Source organism: Parambassis ranga, chromosome 19 (assembly GCF_900634625.1).
Source record: "Parambassis ranga chromosome 19, fParRan2.1, whole genome shotgun sequence".
NCBI classification, from domain to species: domain Eukaryota; kingdom Metazoa; phylum Chordata; class Actinopteri; family Ambassidae; genus Parambassis; species Parambassis ranga.
The window spans coordinates 17,586,549-17,605,374 of record NC_041039.1 but is presented as its reverse complement, the minus strand read 5'-3'; the positions used below and the strand labels follow the sequence as shown (position 1 = coordinate 17,605,374).

The following is an 18,826-nucleotide window of genomic DNA, read 5'->3' as shown; positions in this document are numbered from 1 at the left end:
CGGTGACAAGAAGATGAAAGAGAACATAGCTCTAATCATGTATCTGGATATAATCTGCACAGTTTGAAATGGCAACAGTCCACCTACATTGATTCAAACACACAAAGAGTGAAGATGAGAAAATCAGACGTGGAGGTTTACCCAGCGTGTTTCGGCACTCTGGACGTAGAAGGACTAACATGAGCTACAAGTCAGCTTTGCAACAAAGCCTGCAAACTCTTGACCTTTGTGTGTTTATTTATTTAACTTGTATTTAATCCTTAAAGAAAGTCTCTTCAAAGGACATAAGCCTTCTACCCACACAGCATTGGTTATGACCAAAATGACGCGCTGTCACCCCTCACAAAGAAGCTTTAAGCTGCTCACACGCAACTGGGAGGATGTCAAAACACTTAAAAATCCTCACACTTACACACACACAAACACACACACACACACACAAGTTGTCCTCCATCTATCTCCGCTATGCCTCAAGTGCCAGGTTACACAACAAGGATCGTCTTCCTAATGCAAGTGCCCCCCTCCAAATTTGTCACAGTGCCACTTCTTGCTCTTTTCAGGCCCAACTTGTCCGTCCATTTAGCTTAACGCATGTCCAAATCCATTTGCCGCCTTGTTGACAAACATGTCACTGCACATCTCAAATGAAGCACTGCAGAACAGACGAACGAATTTCTGTGTGTGTGTGTGTGAGGATCTAAGTGTGTCTGCACGGCGTCTGGGGCCCAGATGGTGTTGCAGACAGAGAAATTGTGCTGATTTGTCTCTGAAGGAGAACCCGATATAGATATTGAAGTGCAAATCACAGTCAAATACAATCTACTGATAAAACTGCAACATCAGTCAGACCCTATCAATTAATCTATCAACAAAAATGGTAACAAATTAAAGCTCCTAGTTAGTTTGATAGTCATGTAACCAAATATAGAAAGGTTTAAAACTGCATTTTTCACCTAATAAATGGCTACAACTATCACTGATACAGCAGAACATACATTTACACAGCTCCTGGATCTCCATAAGTTTGATCTTTTCCATACTAGTGTCTTTCTTCGAATTATGCAAATGAGTGCTATAATCATGCACTTCTATTTCACAAAAGTTGGACCAGCTGTCCATGTCACACTCACAAAGCTGCAGATTCCTCTCTCATGCTCGTCACACCATTAAGCTTGTGGCATTTGAACATCACGACTAGATACACAAGCAGTTCTGTTCAGATGCTCCCGGGTAGGCAGGCAGACACCCGCATCATGGCCGTGGTTACATGAGACCCTGCAGGAGTGAAGAAGGGCAGCAGTGCGTGCATGAGTTTCTGTCTTTGTTGTTGCCTACAATGCAACAGGGGACTGCTACATTATTCTTAATTACAGACAGACTGCTGTGCCCACAAACAAAGAAGAAGAAGGGAGAAAGTAGCAGTGTGATGAAATCCACAAATCACAGATGACACTAAATACTAGATTTATATTGAGACCATGCATGCTTGTCAGTCTGTTCAGGGTTGGTGTGTGTCCACCGGCTCTTCCTCCAAATTAAACTTCCCTTCATGACGCCAATGTGTCACCACTCTCCTCTGTGCCCAACTGCCCATGCAATAATGCCTGATATTTTTAGTGCACATGTACTTTTGCCTATCAGTGTGCCCATTGCTCTGGGTGTATAAGTGTGCCAGTCTGGGGCCTGGCATCAGGTTGTGTGGACAGAGGCGGCTCTGCCTGATCGTACTTGGCACAGCATCAGTGGCTACCTGAGTCATCCAGTCTGCCAGCTCCTCACCCTCCAGCACCCATCAAATCAAGGTCTTTTCTGCGCACCAAAAAAAAACAGGAATGTGGGCTTCGTCCGGTTAGATCTGAATAGATATGTCTAGATATGGCATTCCGTAGAGAGGTGTGCACGCGCGTCATGACTTTCACAGATTTGACTGACTGACAGATTTCAAACTGGTACCAACAACAGAGCTTTGTTCTCTAATTTTATACATCTTATATTTGTTGTACATTCCAAAACTAAAGGGAGACATAAAAATCAAGACCATCGCAGCAGCCCTCTTTGAAAAAGTGTTTACTTTGATCTTGCAAGCCTGCATGGGAGAATTTAATAGCCATAAATAGGTACAAATTATTAAAGAGGGCATTCATTACTCTTTGCTGAATAACAAGGGTGATGCATGTGATCATCTGTGTGTACACTGTGGAGACAATCTGTAGGAAGCAACACTGCATGTGTCTTTGTTGGTATCATGTATTCAATTTGCCATGCTGTGCCATGTGACTGGTAATGCCTTGTGACCTTGCTGCTCAGCATCATTATTGGGTGTCTCACAAAATGCACATTTGCACACCATTGTTATAATAAACCTGCCTGCGTGTGTTGTAATGTAACTTGTGTGGCATTCAGAGGTGCCATTGTTCAGTAATGTTATGCACTGAGGTGCGTCATGTGGTAAGCTGTTGTCTTGCACTGCCGCTGAGATGCATTGCTGCTGCTGCTATGCTGCTGCTGCTGGCTGTGCTAACGTTGATGTGTGTTGACACTCTTGCTGTGTAAGCTCTGTGCACCAAAAAAAAAGACAGTAACGTGTCCATATAAATGTATTGTGGTTATTGTTGAGATGTTACAGCGTTGTATAAGACAGCATCAGCTTCAGTGTGCAGGTGTGTGAAGGAGATGAGGTTGTGTATATGGGGTACATGGCGTTGTGTGTGCAAGAAGGTAAAGATGCTCTATTTCAGCCAAGCATCTGTAATGTTACAGCAGCATACAAAACAATGAACTGCTGCATTTTCCCCCCTACGCTACAGTCTCGCTGCTGTTTCCCAGACAATAGAAGAAACCAGCTTAGGGTACACAGACAGAAACAGAAACAGAAACAGGAGGAGACAAAACATGGAGGTGCTGAGGGGGATGGTGGTAGGAAAACGCAAAATAACAGAGAGGAAGGAGGACATACACAGACACACTGAGGCAGAATGATAAGGACAAGGAGAGAGGGGTAATGAGAAATGAGGTGTTACCTTTCAGGGGACGAGGATTTCTCCGAGTTCACGGACATGAGCGGTGCCTGTTAGCCGCTCTCTGGCCGAGGGACCACAGGAGACGGCGAAATTGAACAGAAAGCTGCTTTCTCTCTAGTTTCCTTTTCCCTCTTCTCTCCCTATCTTTCTCTCTCAGCTGTGTGTCTGAGTAAAGGAGAGGAGAGGGTTACTGCCTCCCCTCTTTCTCCTCCTCCTCCTCGTCCTTTTCCCTCCTCCTCCTCCTCCTCTTCCTCCTCTCTCTGTGTCTCTGTTGTCCTCTCGCTCAGAGGAGAAGAAATGATGGAGGACAAGGCTCCACGAAGGATAATCAAAAGAGCAGCTACTGTGCGGTGTCTCTGTCTGAGAGTGTGTCTACCTATGTTGCACTGTGTGTGTGCGTGTGAGCAGATACCGAGAGCAGCAATGTCAGTCAGGCGCCCCTCCTCATGCCTGAGCCTCCTTCCTCCCTTTCCTTCCTTCCTTCCTTCTCCTCCTTCACCTTGCCTCTCTGTCTCTCACTTTCCCTGCTTTCACTGAAGCTCTTCTTTGTCTCCCTCCTTCCTTTTGTCTTCTTCCTCTCTGGTGTCGCTTAGTTGAACAGGGTGATGAAATGAACTCTCAAGCTCTTGATCCACACTGTGTCTGTCTCTGTCTGTGTACCTCACCCTTCCCTCTCTCTCTCTCTCTGTCTAGCTGGCTCTGTCAGGCCTTCTGCAGCTCTGCACAACAACAGAGCCCTGAGCGAAATGGAACATTCCATTTTCTATGCAGGCAGAGGGGTGTGAGCTTCTCACACCAACAGAAAGAAATCATACATTTCTCCTTCAGGCGCACTCTCCTCCCCCTTTTTGTCTATAATGAATTAGTTCCTCCCTCTCTCTCTCTCTCTCTCGTTCTCTCTCTCCCAATTGCCTTATTACGACATCCCGTATCTCAGGGCAACGCTGCACAGATCTGCCCTGCCTCCCCCCTCTCTCTCTCTCTCTCTGTATCTGGCATCCTCCCTCATTTTCTCCAAACCTAACTGCCACCTCTGTCTTTTTTGCATGTTACTGCTCATATATGTGTGTGTGTGTGTGTGTGCATCACTGTTTTTCTGCCCGTCTCTCAGTTCGCCGCCATCTCTCGGGGCAGATGGGTCTGCTTCTACATGAGTGAGCAGCTCACAGAGAGGTAGCCAGAGGGTCCTCACCATGATGGGGGGTCTGTGTGTCTCTCTCTCTCTCTCTCACTCTGACCTCAATATTGGTGTGTGGGTGTGCAGAGGTATGTGTTTGTTTATGTGTGTGTGAAAATGCACAGCAAGGAGGTTTTGGTTGAGGCACCCTGAGGTTAATGTAATTGTCTACACAACCAGGGAGTGTACAGTAGGAACACATGCAGCAGAAGATGTTTACAGTACAAATGCTTTCTTTAAAATTAGCTGGTTACAGTGGAAAAAGATTGTTTACAATAAAGAAATGGAGAAAGGCTTCGTAGAGGTAGACAGGGCTGAGATGTGTCAACCACAAGAAGCTTTGCTTGTGGACATTTTGCTGTATTTGTTTATAAAAATCTAAGTAGCCCTTAGTGCTTTTTAGGTCAGTGGAGGCTACAGTGTAAAATAATAAGCATGGCTGCACTGTGATGTTACTGGACATAACAGATTCTAATTCAGTGCAATGACACATTTTGTAAACAGAGACTCCAATTCACTAGTAGCCACAGCTGCACGGCTCTGACAGGGATGAATGAATCAAAATTATATCAAAGTTCTGCATAATTCAAAGCACTTTGAGCGGCAGGAAGGTGTTGTCTATTGTAAGAGCGTCTTTTACGCAACAGACCGTCCAACTCACTTTGCCCATATTTTAATTGAATACAAACATCCATCCATGCTCTAAACCCGCTCTGTCCTGTAGGACGGGGTCACAGGGAGGTGGAGCTTATCCCTGCAGAGTAGACCCAGTCCATCACAGGGCAACATGCACAGACAAACCCATGCAGGCACAGGGAGCATGTGTGCAAACTCCACACAGAAAGGCCCCAGTCAGAACACTGTGCGCCTAAATACAAACATGGCTGTTCCAAAGATAGTGGCACACAAACTGCTCATTAGTAAACCTGAGTGACATCACAGACACTTTATCCATCTTCATTTACAGTCCATATACTCGCCTCATTTTGGCTGCATCCCCCTTTTGATGATAATTGCATCTATTGTGGCGACCCCACTGGGTGGTTGTTGAACTTTCTACAGATATTCATGGTGCCCGGAGGAGGAACTGTTGAGACTTTGATGGATCCTCTGACTTTTTTTGCCACCATGAGGATGATGTGTTTAGATTTTGTGAAAGTATCACATGTACACATCCATTCATGTTCATGCTATCATCCTCCTGGATTGTTATTGTCCATTGCTGTGTTATTTTCATTAGCATTTAGCTCAGGTACTGTGCAATATTATCACATCACATCCCATCACAGTGCCATTCCACTCAAACACAATCATTTTCTCCAGCCCTCAAAGAACATAACAGCTACTTGTTTTATAACCTGCTGGTGTTGTTCTTGTGTTAATAATATGTCTGACAAATGCATTTCCACGCTCCAATCTCTGCAGCTACATCTGAGAGCTATCAGACACATAAGAGAGAAAGAACACAATGATCCTCTTTTTCTCCTATCTCTATACAGTTCCACTTTCCCACATAAAAGGACTACATTAGGCGCACATGTCTCTGAGCCAAACTATTGTCCTCATTCTCTGTGGATGTGGGCCAATGGGGGGTAAAGTACATTCTCGGTCTTAGCGCATCCAGACAGCAGGAAGAATATTGAGATGATATGACTTTTTATTCATTTATTCTCTGTATCTATATTTTTGTCGGGGTCACGGGAGATTGGGGGAGGGGCGGCGGTGGAGCGTGTTCCAGACCAAACTGGAAGCAACGCGACAAATACTAGTTCACCAGTAAAACATACTGATTTTATCATGATGGTACTAATGAGTTGAAGGTATACTATACAATATATACATTATTTGCTGTTGGTCTCCTTAAATTTGCCAGATTTCCCAAACAAATAGGTGTTGTTAGGCAGATTCGTTATCTGTTGTGCTGTTTCATTTTAGAAATGGATTCTTTGTCAGCGGTTAATACAGTTATATGTGTCCGCTTTGGATGCATGAGCATGAGTTGATTCTAAAATATCATCAGCTGATTTTTTTTTTAATTTATTAAATATTTTTGATCAGATTGACCTTGACAGCTGACCTTTGTCCACCAAACTCCAGTCAGTCAGTTTATCTGTATGTTTCCGTCAAATTTGAAGTAATCCCTCCCTAAGGTGTCCCTAGTTCACAAGACGGACTCAAAACCCAAAAACACAGCCGCAGCTGTCTGGAAAGGCAATACATGAAAAATAAATAAATAAGAGAATTTCTGCATATCTTACATATCCCCCCCCCCCTCTGTGGGTCAGACCATGGGTGAAAGTCACAGGTAACAACAGTCCACAGTCAATCCCCCTCATTTAGATGAGAGCAGTGGTACAATCCCGATGTCACCTTTTCTGTGGGATAACTTCGAAGTAAGACATCAGAGCCCCAAATATGGAACACCTCATTCATGTAAAAGGAAGACATGCGCACACACACACACACACACACACCTCAGGATGTTTCACCCAGGGTATCAATTTGCAAATTCAGAAGCTGATTCTTGTTCTATTTTCAAAAGGAGAAAAAGAAGAATAAGAAAAAGGAGGAGGGAGGGAGATGATGACTCTCATGAGCAGATATATTTTGGGAGCTGGTATTGAGGCTGCCGGGAGCTATCTTTAAGCGGCCTACTTCTCCTCAGTGCCTGGTGGATGCTGGAGGAGACAGAAGGGGTTTATGCAGGCAAACACACACTCAATGCACGGACAGACAGAAGGTCCCACTTGCAAAATGCTCTTGGACATACAATGCGCTTAAATGCACAAATAATACCACAAAGTCATACAGACAAGTGCATACACAACGTGCACCATACATGTGCACCATGCTTGTGTGTGTGCACCAGTATAAACAGGTGAAATGCTGTTACTTTAACAGTGACTGTGCTCTTTGTGTCAGCTGCCTTGTTGTCACTGTCTGCAGGTAAAACACTGCCCCCGTGTGGAGACACACACAATTACATACACACCAACTGGGTTTTTACTGAACTCTGTGTGTGTGTTTAGATTGCACATAGATTAATATACTGGTAGCCTCAGGTTTGCCTTACAGCAGTTCATTTTCTCTGCCACAAACTTCCATATGGAGCCTGCTTGTCTGCAGGGACTCCATAATTCACACTGCATCATAGGGCTGGGAATACTAGCCGTAAATCTACATACACAAGAGGCAAAAATAAATTCAGGTGCATTGTGTTGCAGTGGCACATTTCCTTCTCCCCAATGCATAGACATTGTACATTGTTAGGTGTAACACAGAAGCGGTGAAAATAGTATAATGTCATGAGTAGCTCTAAAATAACTTTTAAAAATTTTGCATGGATTTCCGACCAGATCAGCATCAGAGAGGTAAATATTAATGCATATTATATGCAAACAAATACAGAATATGTTGCTTAAAATGTAGTCTTGTTAACGCTTTTAGATTTTTCTTGAGGCCTTGGCCTGTAGCCATTTCACTCTTTTCTGACTCGTGTCTTTTTACCCTGTTTCCTTTTAGATCAAGGGGACAACTGCTCCCACTACACACACACAGCAGAGTTACTGGTCAGGGTAGAGTGGTTGCAATTCATCAACACATACACAGGTAAGCAACTTGCACTTTCTGTGCCTCATTACCCTGCAGAACACACACGAAAGCAATATACTTGAATGGCTGCTAGCAAGAGAGAGAGAGAGAGAGAGAGAGTGTGACTTTTACCCAAATAAACACAGTAAAACCCTGTTAACAGATGATATCACTACCTGGTCCTGGTGTGTGTGGTGCTCATCTTATGGTGACATACATCCTTTGTGTCATATTGTTTGGACATAAAAGCCATAAATCAGAATATTTTTGTATAGAGACTTAAGGTAAGGGTTAGATCGGGTAAGGTTTAAGGTTAGATCTCCAGGAAATGAATGAATGAATGTAATGTCCTCTGAAAGCATGTAAACACAACTGTGTGTGTGTGTGTCAACGTGACTGAGCTCATTAACTAAGTGGTGTGTGTTTAATTGATGACTGTGTGACCTGTGTCCTCTCTTCCTGCACTCTGACCTCAGCTGCTTCTCCGGGCAGACATGTTTAAGTGGATTTGACGACACATGAGGTTGGGTAACACATAACGCACAAAGCTAACCCACAGAATGGCCGGCTGCATGTTTTTTATGCCCTTTCACCTCACTGATGGAGGAGAGGACAGGTCTAGTAGCTACACTTAACTGAGACAAATGTGTTTGTGGTATCAGTGTGTACTGTGTGTGTGCTACTAAGGAAACATATCAACTTTAAATAAAACAAACAGGCCTCAAACTTAAACGTAGTTCTATTTAAAATACCTTTTTAAAAGAGATTTAACCAGATATTTATTATTGTTATTGGTAAAATATAGTGTAGAAGGATAGAGTCATTTTAAATATGAACAGCAGGAAGGGGTAGCTGAACATAAAGAAACCTTTGGCCAAACATAATCATCTAGGATGTGATCGCCCTCTGTTGATCAGAATATGTACTACACTCTTGACTCTGACACACAATGCACTTTTTCTCTTACAAGGCATTCATAAAAGCCTACAGGGCACCAGAGAGATGTAAAAATCACCACTTTGGGAGGCCAGACAAGGATAAACGAAGGTATTTTCCCCTGTACTGTTAGAGAGCATGAGGAGCAGAAAAAAATAACCTTATAGCCACAAGCGGAGCGGGCATACAACAATGAGCACCCTGTGTTTGCAGCCGCACAGTTCTGTGATAACAACCCTGCAGCAGAGAGGAGGAGGAGGAGGAGGAGGAAGAGGAGGAGGAGGAGGAGGAGGAGGGAGGCCTGTGGTCAACGAGCATTATGTCAACACAATGAATGCGATAATTCACTCAGCAGAACTGTCGTAATGTCATCGAAATAACATGGAGACTGGCGGACAAATGCGTCTCTGTGCAGCCTTCAAGCTCATACACAAACAGCAGCCCCATTTTAAAAAAAGGCAAATTAAGACTGGAATAATGTACTTCATAAAAATACACTACGACTAGCCCAAATATATAAAGACCCACGTTTTAATACATACATAATATTATGTGATCTAACATCCTTCTAGTCTAAATGAGGACACCAGACTGCTCAGTGTAGCCAGATACTCTGTGTTTACAATGGCAGCAGCAACTGAAAAAAAAGATGATGCACAGACTGTGCAGGACACACACACACACACACACACACACACACTCAAGAGATATGGGTTAGTGTGCTGAAGACATACTGAGACAAACAAACACCTTGTGGTCAGCCTGCAAACACAAGCGATTAGGAATGAGTATTGATTCTGCCCTGTTGTACCTGAGCCTGCAAGCATTATCTGTAATTATTGGTGAGCAAATGGGAAAAAATGTGTCGCTGTGTTGCCAAACCACTCTGAGGGCATGAGCAGCATCTTGGTATCTCATCATCTCATCTAAAACTATCAACAATTTCCATGGCGGCTGTGTAACTTTTCCTTTTTTTAACAGACAGGCGAAGATACTTTAAATCAATGGTTGTAGTTCACATTGAGACGGATGGTGAGCCAGTGGTGCACGAGGCGTTAACAGAAAAATGATGATCTCTAAAACAAAGTCCATTTATCAAAACCAGAGAAGAGAGAGGATGACAAAAATGTTTATCTGCCTTTAATTCTACAGATATAATAAGAAGCAGCAGTGCATGAATTGCAGATCTGGGTTTGGATTCCAGTGCTACATAAAAGCAGAGTTGTGTATTTTTCAGAGGTTGCACAAAAGATAGATCTTCAGATGATACTCTGTTATCTGCATGTTTAAGGAAGGGAAAAAAAGACGTTTAAAATATTTAACGTTCTGCCACCTTCAGCAACATCAGAGAGAATAAAGGCAAGAACGCTATACTGACATGCTGCATAATAGAATGAAAGGATGACTGACTTCTGTGTTTACTCTGTGTTTACTGAGGGACCATAGAACGTAACAGCTTTACATCTCAGAATGCACATTTGGGAGGAAAACCAGCCAACAGAAAAAAAAGAAGAAATAAAACTGCAAGCACCATGCTAAGTTTTATCATCACTTATATTAAAATTCTTCCCTTCCCAAGTCAGCCAGAAGGTGGCAGCGGAAGGTGACCGTGTGTTGTCTCCAACCTCCCCGACTGTGATAAGCTCCTGCCCTCACAGAATTACATGCCCTATTAATGTCCTCCCTTCCTCTTTCCGTGATGACCCACTGGCCTGCAACTGCACTAGCACTAGACGGCACTTCACAAGCATTACATGAGAGAAACAAATCCGTGCTTCTTGTTCCTCATTGAACAAATCCTATTTGGACCACACACACACACACTCTCTCCCGCCATCCTTCCTTTTATTTCACTCTTATTCTGTCTCCTCATTCAGCTGGAATGACTCGGTGGATTTGCTCGGATCTTGTGCTTTTGCTGGCTGAAGTTCTGGGAAGGTAGGTGGAAACTCCACGGGTTAGACAAACATCTAGTTCGGAAATGGTGGCCAAAAAAAATCACCTTACGTGGCCCTGAGGCCAGACAAGAAGCAGTTGATGCAGGCTGTAGGAATATAATCCATATTTAGTGCTGATTTCAGAGCCCCACACACCTATGAGCTGTCTTTAAAGAGTAGGTCCTACACGACCGGCCTACTTCTATATTCAATTAGTCGGTGATCCAGCAGTAATACTGGCATTGTGGCTACCAGGCAGAAAACCACTCAGACACCGCAGAGGAAACAGCTGATATCATGTTACACTCCAGTATGTAACAATGAATGATCTGTGAGTGTGCAGAGCCAAGCCCATAAATCTGTGTCTGAATATTATATTATATTATTGAATAATATTATTATTATATTATCTGGAAAACACTAAATAAATGTAGCAAAATCTCATTTCTTATTACCCGTGATGGCTGCACACAGACTGTATTTCTGCAGGCATCTGCCTGTTATAAGTTATACATGTCACAGGATAGGTATGTGTCAGTGTGGTGCTGTTCAGCCACAAAATGCAGGTTTGTAAAACGCACGCACAGACACAGGGTGACAGCTGCACTTATCTTAAGTTTATGAATATGACACTTTCACATGAACCTTGATGGATCGAGAGAGATTTTTAATGCTGAACTGACATAGTAAAATGTAGCGCTGCGGGGTGACATGAGGTTAATTTCCCTTCACACCAGACAGAGGGCGTGGTGGACGGCTGCTGACAATGAGGTCTAAATGTAACGCTCTGGTCCCTGCCCTGCTGAAGGGGAAACTGCACAGAGGGTTGTCCTGCAGGTCTGACTTGTAATGACACATTTCTGGATAAATAACGTGACCTAATCCAAACACGGGCTATAACAGTACACATGGGGTGTGTTTGCATGTAAATGGACCTTTTAGGCTTCCCAGTCCTCGCTCAGCTGCTTACCATTCAGCGACCTATGTGCTTTCCCCGATGTGCCCAACGCAGCAGTTTTCACTAACCCTCATTTCCTGCCTGCAGCTGCCCTGTGGCATCCTCTAATTCCCTCTCTCCACTTTCCTTGCTCACTCTCTCCATCCTGGGCTTGCCTGTTGCTACCGGTCGGCCGTGCACATGCTCTCACATAGCAACCTCTCACTTTCTCCCTCCCTCTCTTATACTCTGTCTTTATCTTTGTGCTCCACCTCTCTTGCTTTCTGCATGCTTCTCACCGTTTCTCTAGCCCCAGATTTTCGTTCGCCTTCCTTTCTACATGCAGCTCACATGCTCGGCTCTCAGCTCCATCCAGGGAGGCTGCAGTATTGATGAAGGCGGCGTTATTGGCCGAGCTGTACAAATCTCTTTGCCGAAGATCGAAATCGCAGAGCTCTTCCTCACATCTATACAATACATTATGTAACTAGTCATTAACCCACAATCTAGGACGACTATAGGAGGTCTGCCAACAGTAAGACACAAAGCAACTGTGAGTTCATCCACAGACGGCTGGACTCCCGCCTTCCTGTAAGAATCGATTCATTTCATTAACAGGGAAGTCGGCCCAGACCTTTTGCTTATCACGCTGAAATCAATAAAGATCATTTATCACAACAACAAGCTGATCTTACGCCTAAAGCAGTGAGTGCAGCAGCTGTGTGGCTACGCTAAGCCTAAGGACCTCAAACAGATGTGAATAGATTGATTCAGTGTACATGACAAAATAAATACATCTGATCAACTTCATCATGCTCCCTGCTACCAATGAATAAACACTGCTCTCATTTTCAGTCAAAGACTACGAGCGGAGCAAAGCCTCTGACCGAAGTCAACGCAGCTCATATGTGAGAACATAAGTCACGTTAGAGTTGGCTCATTTCACGCAGAAGGGTCTGTTCGGCTATGACCAGCCCTGCATGCTGACAGATATATATCCCAATACGAGCATTAGCATTTAGACTCACTAGTGCTGTGGAAAAGTTATGACTAATGAATACCATTAGGCTGGTGTCACTTCATGTGCTTTTCACACTCGCAGCCCCTGCATGTCTTGGTGTGCTAATCCAAATCCATTTAATGATACAGGCACTTCAGATGAAGCCTCGGCTGCTGAAACATGGAGCATTCATCCCCTGACAAAACTGAAACATTAATTATCTTTACTCACAGCAGGGCAGTGGGATTAACCTCTTCTATCGCCACTAATGGCTAAAAGACAAAAGGATTTGGACATTTACAGTGATCGCAGGTGCTAACAACTACTCAGCTTTTCCTCCAAACTCCTGCATCATTGTTGTGCCTGTAATCATGGTGACAAGGACTTGCTCTGGTATTTTTACGGTCTATGAGAGTGGCCAGTGTTTCTATGGAAACATGCACAACAAAGGGCACGATGGTCCATTTATTTTAAGTGACAGTCCAAACTCAATGAAGAGGGAGAGCTGAAAAAAGTGAGGAAAAACAAACGTGAGAGTTTAAAGCTGTTAAAGAGAAAACACTGTTTATCCTGCAAATGTCAAAACACTTTGTTTTTGTTATCATTATTTAACCCTCTAGAGCACATCACTGGGTGTCGAATGCATGTTTAAAGAAAATACGAGGATACAAATTCAACAATGTTTTTGCTTTTTCTTGATAATACGCTAATACTTTAGTGTAAATTAGTCTTCACACTTTCTATACTATATAATACTATACTTCATTTCCCTACGGGTTAATCTTCATCTTAATATTATATTTGTAGGAAATTGCTCACACATCAGACCAATCTGATAATACGCACTGTGAAATTGTACTGTGTGTAGCCACTGACCAGAGGAAATCAGCATTTATACACCTATAGTCCCACAACCTGTTGAACCATGCACAACAACTCCTGTTTTTGTTCTCACACACACACACTCTGACTCATTCACACACACAAAGACAGATTGTTGATGAAATAAAACAAGATAAGATCAGGTTACCCTGATGACCTTCAGAACTTCAAAGCAGAACAAAAGCAAAAGTTGGAAGATGAAAAGTAAACTTGAAGTGAACCTTCTTCTGCTATTCCACCTACAGATGCTGCACGCACACACACACACACACACACACACACAGGGTCAATACTGTGTTACGTATGTTAGTGGCTAAATCCAATAAATAATACCAGAGCACAGCAGTGCTCACATCGGCCCAACCTTGCACACAATGACGTGTGGTCAGTGCTTTGAAAAGATGTGATAAAAGCTGGCTGTGAAGACGAGGCTTGTAGCTGCAAGGCTGGTACATTATATTCCATCTTCCACAAGCAGGCTCTGCTCAGCAGTTCCTATAGTTGCATCAAAACATGTGACTCATCCGCTTCTAACAGATGATCTTTAACGTCAGCCGAGCATGTGGTTCCTCATAAATGATGCCTACGAGTCAAACTGACACGCCATTTGTTTGCTGTTTTGTGAATCAATCATCAATCCTCTCCCTGTCAGACCTTCTAGAGGTAGAGTGCATGTGACAAACGAAAGTTAAACATCAGAAGTGTGGAGTCTTATGTTTGCTCTTCCTGTGTCCAACATCATCATCAGCTACAACTTCTGAGGTAAAAGCGCCGTCTTGACTTATTTCTTACTCCTACCTGCTGTCACCTGTTTGTAATTTGCACAACATGTAACTGGGGGTGATGTAAATACTGGTACTGCAGGCACTGGGACATAAACACAACTGAAAACAACATAAACCATTCGGCACTAGTCCTTTTCAAAGGACACGAGGCACAGAATCTGGCAGAATCTAGCAGAATGTAGCAGAAGAAGATCTCTAGGCTTAAGAGCAGAACTAGAAATGAAGCTTCATCCTGTAGCATTGCATTTCATAGGCCACCAAGCATGGCTGCCTGAACAATGACAATAAATGCCTGTAGGAATTCAACCTGTCCAGCAGAAAAGCAAAAACATGCTGCTGATGCTGCTGCAGCACCGAGAGGAGCCGTCAACAAAAACCTGAGAAAACAACATTTATCTTTGGATTCTACTTCATTCCTTTAATGTCTACACACATTCTGACCCCAAATAAACTGATTCGGCCAAATGATACCAAATGAGTAAAGGGCAAATCAGGAAAAATATGTGGAAGCACAGGGCCTTTTCACTGCTTTACGATGCTGCCAGACATGCTTATAATTGTCATCATGCATGCACAAACCCTCCCATATGTTCCTCAGCAAGGCACCATGATCTGCCTTTCTAAGCTTTATATAAATCTCGTCTCTGCCTGCGTTTGTCACAGACAGATGTCATGCCGTCTGCCACTTGTGGACAGAGATAGAGACCTTTTATTTTTTGCATGTATGAAATTTAGACCTGTGTTCGTGTGCTTCTGAATGAATGAGTGAACACATGGGAGGATGTTTCACCTTCAGTCAGGAGACATCAAAGTGAAGCGACGACGTAATGACTAAAATTCACCGGGCTCAAGTTACCACAGAAGGAGTGTGTGTGTGTTTGTGTGTGTGTTTGTTGTGGTTTCTAACCACAAAGCCGGTCTCTGCTGCATGAAGCCCTTTGGAGGAAGCCAAGCATGACTGGTTGCTTAACACTGCACCCTCCCTTTAAGTCTTAACACATATAAAGAAAGTCAACTGTCAGAGACAGGCGATGTGAGAGTGTGTGTGTGTGTGTGAGCCTGCTTGCCCTGATGCCACAGTGACCCTGACCCGGATAAGCTTCTCAAAACAGGGATGGATAAATGGCTGGATGGATGACTGACCTATTTATTAGTCATGATGTAAGAGACTGAGCTCAAGACCAAGAGGCAAAGACAGTGAGACAAAGACAACACGGCTACACTACACATCCACACACACATTGACTTTAGCTACATCATAAGATGGTGATTCAATTCAACCCTTATCAGGTTACCATATCTTCTCCATGGATGTAACATCTCTAATGTCCTTCCTGGGCACCAAAGAAAACCTCCCAAACCTTCTTTGGGATTAATAAAGTCTTATCTTATCTTATCTTATCTTATCTTATCTTATCTTATCTTATGTTTCCTTTTTCAATGTCTCTTTATGCCTGTCATGTTGCTTAATAAGTTGTTTAAATCCAGTCATTTACATTTCTTTATAGCATTTGACTGGTGTGGATGATATCTTAGAGTCAGCTGAGGCCTTGCCTTGTTTTACACAATGATGTGTTTTATTACAGTTCCTTGGCAAAGCAAAAGATTAATACGATTCCTCCTAAAAATGACTTGCAGATGAATATACAATGAAATCCACTTCAATCCTGCAGGGCAGAGGTTAAGTCCATCCATAACAAGGCCATAGTCCGAGTCATTTTTTAGATATCAGCTTAAGAAAAATGACATAAAATGTGGAACCACATGCCTGATGTGCTCATTTTTTGCACATTTTGCGCACATTTGGTTACTCTGTGTATGATTGTGCAGGTGTTTGGGAATTCCAGCACATTCTAGCAGCCTCCTGGGGTGACCGCACCATTGGTATCACCTAATTGATGCCTTGTTCGGCTGCTGGTGACGTCGCTCCAATAGCATCACGCCATGAAGAAAGCCCCCCACTCTCTCCACTCCAATTCGCATGCACTTTACAGAGCCACTGCGCTGCCTACCTGCACGCCAGCCGGCTGCAACCACTCACACCGGGGGGAAGCACCCAAAAATATACCACCCGGGGCATCCATCCTGCAGGACTGCCGGGGAGTGAAGCAGTAAACACAGACTGCTCTGACCGAGCCGATAAAAGTTACATAACACCATGTGAGAGATTCCCAAACAGGCGAGGCGATGTAAGGAGGCGTTAACTCCGTCTGCTGCTGCCGTCACTGACACTGCCACATCTGTCAGACCTTCCAGCCCCAGAAAAATCAATCAGCAGACCATCAGTGAAGTGAAGGGCTTAGCGGGCGCACATGAAGGCGCAACGCAGGGAGGGTGTGAGTGCTGCTGGAGACAGCCGAAAGGAGTCAGGTGAGGACCACGTCGTCCACATAAGCTACTTCCCAGACTCCACAGGAGCTTGTGTTGGGAACCAAATACACGCCTTAGTGCCATATGTGCGCACAAACTGCACCAGCAGCAGCGCCGGCGCCACACAGAGACGGACCCGCTGTCAACAAACCAAACCCCGGCAAACAAACACTTCCACACGGCCAATTCTTTCGCACTCGCCGCCGCCGCCGCCCCGCTTACCTCCGATGGTGACCCGCTTTATCCTTCTTCCCCTTCGGCCTCCTCTTTCTGGCCTGAATGGCCATCACTACCAGTTCATTAACAGCCGCAAACGACGTCCGAGTCCCGGGGAAAGGGTGTAGGAGGGTCGGGGAGAGAGAGAGAGGGGAGAGAGACAAACACACCATCAGCACCGGCAGGAAAGCTGCCTAGCAGTGTTGTAGCTCTGTTTAGTGCTCAGGCTCCGGCACAAACCGTGACTCCTGCTACATTTCAGCACATTTCACGTTCAATACAACCAGGAGGAGATTAGTGCAGCCGCGTTAGAAGCCGAGGGATACGCACCTTTCCTGGAGCTCATGTTTCCTCCTCTTCCCTCAGCAGGAGCAGGCGGCTCGGCGGCAGCAGCCGGATCCTCTCTCTCTCTCTCTCTCTCTCTCTCTCTCTCTACACACACACACTGACCTGTCTGTCTCTGGATGGCACGCGCTCCCTCTGTCGACGGAAACAGGAGTCGCGTGCAGACCTGTCATCACATCACGTTACCATAGTGATATAAAATGTGCAGAATATGAAAATCAATAAAAACTTTATTAAAAATGTGCATTTGTGTCTATTATTAGTACTTATAATAGAATATAATGGCGCAAGTCAGTTGCAGATGTGTGGTATAAAGATGGTGTGAATCCAGTGACTATTGTGAATATAGATGTCTGCCTGTGCAGCCGTTTGAAATGTCAGTCACTTCCTCAGTCCGTCTGTGGAACAGGCCAGAAACAACAGACCCAGGTGTTTGTAAGTCTGGACCACCTGCACACAGACACACTCAGTGTCCTCTGTTTGTTTAATTAAAGTCAAACGACTCAACGTTTTACTAAGATTAATGAATTAATTATGGTCATTTGTGTATATTGATCATCCTTAATTAAAGTTGGTAGCAAGCCCAAGACGCTGCTTGCTTCTATACTACTTATAGTGCCAGCTTTGTGTTTTTGTACTGCACTTTTTCAGCCCACTCTAATCCAGATTTATTAGACTTTTGACATAGAATTTGATGTTACAGGTTACCTGGTTTCACCTCCAGACTTTCACAGAGTGTATTTGGCTCTTTTACTGTTGAAGAATGGAATTTTAAAGGGAGATGTTGCAGAAGAAGACATGTGATGTGTGTTGAGTATTAGAATTACACCACTAGCTCTGATATGTTGTTGTTTTATAGCTGAGGGTCGAAAAGGCACCGCTGGGATTCGAACCCAGGATCTCCTGTTTACTAGACAGGCGCTTTAACCAACTAAGCCACGGCGCCGACGTCTTGCGGTATTTCTCCCCAAATTCTGTGGCGATACCTCTGTGGATATATAAGGAGTCATAAAAAAAATGGAGCTTGGAGTCATGAAAAATTACTTAAACACCACAATACTGTAGTTTTTACTGTGGGCTGCTAGAGCATTATAGAAATAGTAAACATTAGTGTAAATAGAAATGGTAAAGAATATTTGTTTTCTAAGTTTAAGTGTATCTAGACCTAATTTTAAAACCATGTCAAAGGTCTTTAAAGTGTGTTGACAGAAATAATACTTTATTGATTCCCAAACTGAAATTGCTTAATTATAAGCATTTCTACGGCAAATAAATTAGGATTGGCTAATTCTTTTTTTTAATTCTTAGTTTTATGGACTACAACAATTTTTTTTTAAAAAAATAGACCTCCAAGTCACAGCTTCAATTATTTTGGTAAAAATGAATTAATAAGCAAATCTTCTTAACTGAGATGGAATACTTCAATGTTTCTTAATGAAAGGGGAAACATATTAGCTAGCTGCTTCGCTCTTTAATTGCTAACTGTCTGTGTCTTCGTATTTACTGGTCTATTTATATACCACAAAGCCTAATCAATTAAGTAACTCAAGTCGTGTCATAACTTTAGACAAACAAATGTTTGCATCCTAAATTTGGGACTGTTCACAAAAAACCCCATCCTGCCGTTCGC

At 43.6% G+C, this 18,826-nt stretch overlaps 1 protein-coding gene and 1 non-coding gene across 3 annotated transcripts in view; both read right to left on the bottom strand.

Annotated features, from left to right (window-relative positions):
- The window catches only part of srpk2 (SRSF protein kinase 2), a 46,814-nt gene extending 29,568 nt beyond the window's left edge, over nucleotides 1-17,246 (bottom strand). Inside the window, exons 1-2 of one of the 2 annotated variants that reach the window (XM_028430176.1) lie at nucleotides 17,182-17,246; nucleotides 16,858-16,924 (exon numbers count right to left, since the gene is read on the bottom strand). In XM_028430176.1, the coding sequence (XP_028285977.1) occupies nucleotides 16,858-16,924; nucleotides 17,182-17,197 (83 nt within the window). In that variant the 5' untranslated portion in view covers nucleotides 17,198-17,246. Of the gene's footprint in view, nucleotides 1-3,020; nucleotides 3,735-16,857; nucleotides 16,925-17,181 lie in introns of those variants that run through there. The other variant, XM_028430178.1, reaches the window with a different exon arrangement.
- Nucleotides 17,247-18,068: 822 nt separating this feature from the next.
- Nucleotides 18,069-18,142, bottom strand: trnat-agu (transfer RNA threonine (anticodon AGU)). Its single transcript has one exon. It is a non-coding gene; the product is annotated as a tRNA-Thr (tRNA).
- Between the last annotated feature and the right edge of the window lie 684 nt (nucleotides 18,143-18,826).